Genomic DNA, 4555 nt, shown 5'->3' on the forward strand with positions numbered 1-4555 from the left:
CCATGCTGTATGTGTACCCTCCCTGTTAGTCACATGATAGTGGTTTTGGTTATCAGATTGGTTTTCAGAGACCGAGAAAGAGAGACCATAGTCACATAACTTTTATTATCATATATTGTTGTCAATGTCCTATTTTATTATTCATTATTGTTGCTAATCTCTTACTGTAATTAATTCATAAGTTAAACTTTATCATAGGTATTTATATATTAAAAAAACAGAATATCTAGGGTTCAGTATTATTCACGGTTTCAGGCATCCACTGGGAATCTTGGAACATACCCCCAACAAATAAAGGGAGACTATCGCACAAAAATTAATGTGAAATAGATCAAAGGCCTAAATATAAGACCAAAAACAATAAAACTCTTAGAAGAAAACATAGGACAAAAGCTTCATAACATTGGATTTGGCAATGATTTCTTGGCTATGACAAAAAAAGGCACAGGTAACGAAAGAAAAAAATAGACAAATTGGACTTCATAAAAATTAAAAATGTTTCCATATCAAAAGACACTATTAACAGAGTAAAAAGGTAACGCATAGAATGGGAGAAAATATTTACAAATTATATCTCTAATAAGAGATCAATATCCAGAACTCTTAAAACAACAACAAAATCAAACAGCTGTATTCAAAAATGGGCAAAGGACTTGAATGGACATTTCCCTAAAGAAGATATACAAATGCCCAACAAGCACATGAAAAGATTCTCAACATCACCAGTCTTTAAGGAAATGCAGACTGAAACTACAATGAGATACTACTTCACATTTATTAGGATGGCTACTATAAAAAAAAAAAATCAGAAAACAAGTGTTAGTCAGAATGTGGACGAATTAGAACTCTTTTGCATGGTTGGTGGGAATGTAAAAGGTACAACCTCTGTGAAAAACAGCATGATGATTCTTGGAAAAATGAAAAATAAAATTACTACATGATCCAGCAGTTCCCCTTCTGGGTGTATGTATCCAAAGAACCGAAAACAAGGTATCAAAGAAATATTTGAACACCTATATTCATAGTAGCATTATTTGCAATAGCTAAAAAGTAGAAGCAACCCCAGTATTCAAAAATGGATGAATGGATAACCAAAATGTGGCATATACATACAAAGAAATATTATTCATACTTAAAAAGGAAGGATATTCCACAATATGCTTCAACATAGATGAACCTTGAGGACATTATGCTACATGAAATAAGACGGTCACAAAAAGATAGGTACTATATGATCCTACTCATATGAAGTACTTAGAGTAGTCAAAATCATAGGTGCAGAAAGCATAATGGTGATTATCAGGCTGGGGAAGGGGAGAATGGAGAGTTATTGTTTAATGGGCATAGAATTTCAGTTCTACAAGATGAAAGGAGTTATGGGGATGGATGATGGTGATGGTTGTCCAACTATGTGAATGTATTTAATACCACTGAACATTTAGAAATGGTTACAATGGTAATTATCATGTTATGTGTATTTTACCACAATAAAAAAATTGCAAAAATATTGAGCTAGCATGACCTTGCATATCTAATTGAGTGAAACAACTGTCAATAAATGAAAGAACACATTTACCTGGTTCTTCATATTCTGGAAGGAGCTACTGACATTTGCTCTTATGCTGCCCTGTCCTTGAGTCCTTTATTTCCACTTCTTTTAAATGTTTTCTTGTTCCTCCAGATAAGGCCAAGGATAAGTCAAGGTTATTTACCTCACCCTGGCCTGGTCAGAACGACGTTACGTGATGAACTGATTGGTCCAGTGAATGACTGACTAGGTGGCTTCCAGATCTTTGACTTTTAAGTATTATAATTGACCAAAAGGTTTTCTGGATGCTTTGGACATTTCAAATGCAGTTCAAAAGACTTGCCTGGTGCTATTTTAAGTTTTAAAAATTGTCAATTGAGTGAAGTATCAATTAGGATGAGATGAAGCTGCTATAACAAAGTAACCCAATAACAAATCAGTGGATTAAAGAAGTTAGAGGCTTATTTTCTTCTCACTTACAATTCTAAGGTGCATGTTTCAGGTTGGCAGGTGACTTATCTCTACTTGGGCACAAAGTGGAGATGGGTCCCTGTCATATGCCAGTTCCACCTCAGAGTAGGAAATGAAGAGGGGAAAGTTCCTGTGCCAGTTTTGACTCTCCATATTCAGTTTGAGAGAACTTAGACATAACTGCACCTGCCTGTAAGATAGACTGGGAAATGTCCATAGTGGGGCAGCCACATTCTAACTATATATAGATTTTGGTGGGCAGTTAGCTATCTCTGCCACAACGCCTACTAGTAGGTATTAGGAAAAAGGGGGCTACAACACAGACGCCGATAAAACATTCTTTCCGTTCTCCAGGGACTCTGATCTAAACTATAATACAAGCCAGCCTACAATAAGTGCTATTATAAAATTCAAAGGACTATAGGAATAAAAAGAAGGAGGAGATAGGTTCTGATTGAGAGAATCAGAAAACTTCTAGTAGGAATAAGAATTTTTTCTGGGCCATGAAGGAAGCATAAAACATCAATTTACCAATATTTATCATACAGGTATATCTTAAGTAAAGGCTCAGAGGCCCAGAAGTAAAGAGCATGTTTAAATAATGGCAGGTAACTTAATAGGGCCAGGAGGGATGAGGGAGGTAGAAATGTCTTGGGATGTGAGATATGAGATCCAATTATGGGGGACTTTGAATTTCAAGCTTTTTGGCTTTTTGGCTTTTTCTATATGCAGCGGAGAGCCAGTGAAGAGCTATGTTTCAGAAAGGAAACTGGTAGCAGTATGAATGCGAATGAGGATGAAGAGGGGATCATTTATGAAGCCAGAGAGACATTCCTGAGACACTGTGAACAGAATTTGGTGAATTACTGCATGAGAGAGAGAGAAGGGCTGGAAGGAAACATGGACGACGTGCACAGAAATTCACACCAAGCACTTGGAAGGATGGATTAGCCTAGATGTGAGCAAAACAATCTTGAATGCCTAGAGGCTTGGGAAATTAGGAGTGAAGCAAATGGATAAAGGGTGATGGTGCAGCATTATGCTGGCTTTTCCAAAATTTGCCTGTAATAATCCTTCCTCTTTCTAGATAGACCATTTATTCTGCGTATTCCACATTTGTGTGGAATGTGCTTTCTCCTGAGGGATGGATCAGAAAAGTGTAAAGTAACCCTGTCCAATTTATTGAGATTAAATTTAGTACCAAAATCTTCTTCCCAGTAGAGTTACATTTAATTAAGCTTAAACTAACGTCTATTTGTTGAACCTGTTACTGCCACATGCGGCAGTAGCTGAAAAGAGTGGTAACAGAGGTGATGGAGCTAGTCTCTGAGCCTAGACTAGCTTATTTTAACTTGCAGCCCCCAGACCTTACTTATTTTCACTTGCAGCCCCCAGACCTGCTATTATTCTCTTCAGAGCAGACTTCACTTCTTGGTTCCTCAGTGTATAGATGAGGGGGTTCAGTAACGGAGTGACAACAGTGTAAAACACAGCCACTGCCCCATCTAGGGGACTCTTGGAGCCTGGCCTGAGGTAAATGAAAATACAGGGGACATAGTAGACTGTGACCACAGTTAAGTGGGAGCCACATGTAGAGAAGACCCGGCGCCGCCCATCAGCAGTGCGTATCTTCAGGATGGCATGGACTATGTTGGCATAGGAGAGCAAGATTAACATGAAGCAACTGGCAGCCACTACCCCGATGTCCACAAAGGTCACAAGCTCATTGACAGTTGTGTCAGCACAGGCCAATCTCAATACTGCGGGGATGTCACAGAAAAAATAATCCACCTGGTTGGGCCCACAGTAGGGCAGGCGGAAGGTTAGGGTGGCCTGGATAGATCCATGAATGGAGCCAGCCACCCAAGCTCCAGCTATAAGGATAGTGCATAATTTCCCATTCATGAGCACAGGGTAGCGTAGAGGCTGGCATATTGCCAAGTACCTGTCATAAGCCAGCAAGTTGTAGAGGAAACACTGGGTGCTGCCCAGGAAGTGAAAGAAATACAGCTGAGCCACACAGCCACCAAACGCGATTGCCTTGCTGGCAGAAGTGAAGTTTAGAATGATGCGAGGAACAATGACTGAGGAGAGCCACATGTCCAGGAATGAGAGCACGCCCAGAAGAATGTACATGGGGCGAGCATGGAGCTTTGGGTCGGCCCACACGGTGAGCAGAATGAGCAGGTTGCCCAGCTGAGTCAGGATGTAGATGGTGAAGAAGACCAGGAAGAGGAAGGTCCTCAGATTCGGGGAGTGAGATAAGCCCAGGAGAATGAAATCGGTCACCACGGAGTCCAGGGATGTGTTTTTGGTCTTTCTCATGCCTCTCTGTAGTCTGCTAAGATGAATGGTGAAGTCAGACAAGGGAAATACAACACATGGAGGTGGTGAGAGCATGCTTGTGTTTGGGGACCAGAGTCTAGGAAGTTAACAGAGGATTTCCATGTGTTAAGTAGAGAAAATTTGCCATCAATCATTTGGGTTTGCTTGGCAAGACAAGTCCTCAGAGGCTGCTTACTTTCCAGGTGCCCTAAATGCTTCTTCAACGGAAGA

The 4555-nt window shown here is 40.2% G+C and overlaps 1 protein-coding gene across 1 annotated transcript; it reads right to left on the reverse strand.

Moving 5' to 3' along the window:
* Window positions 1–3367: 3367 nt before the first annotated feature.
* LOC105307321 (olfactory receptor 10G2) lies at window positions 3368–4401 on the reverse strand. The gene has a single exon (XM_011382775.1). It carries the CDS (start codon window positions 4397–4399, stop codon window positions 3368–3370), a length of 1032 nt encoding a protein of 343 aa, XP_011381077.1. The 5' UTR covers window positions 4400–4401.
* Window positions 4402–4555: the final 154 nt, after the last annotated feature.

Source organism: Pteropus vampyrus, unplaced genomic scaffold (genome assembly GCF_000151845.1).
Source record: "Pteropus vampyrus isolate Shadow unplaced genomic scaffold, Pvam_2.0 Scaffold488, whole genome shotgun sequence".
NCBI lineage: Eukaryota > Metazoa > Chordata > Mammalia > Chiroptera > Pteropodidae > Pteropus > Pteropus vampyrus.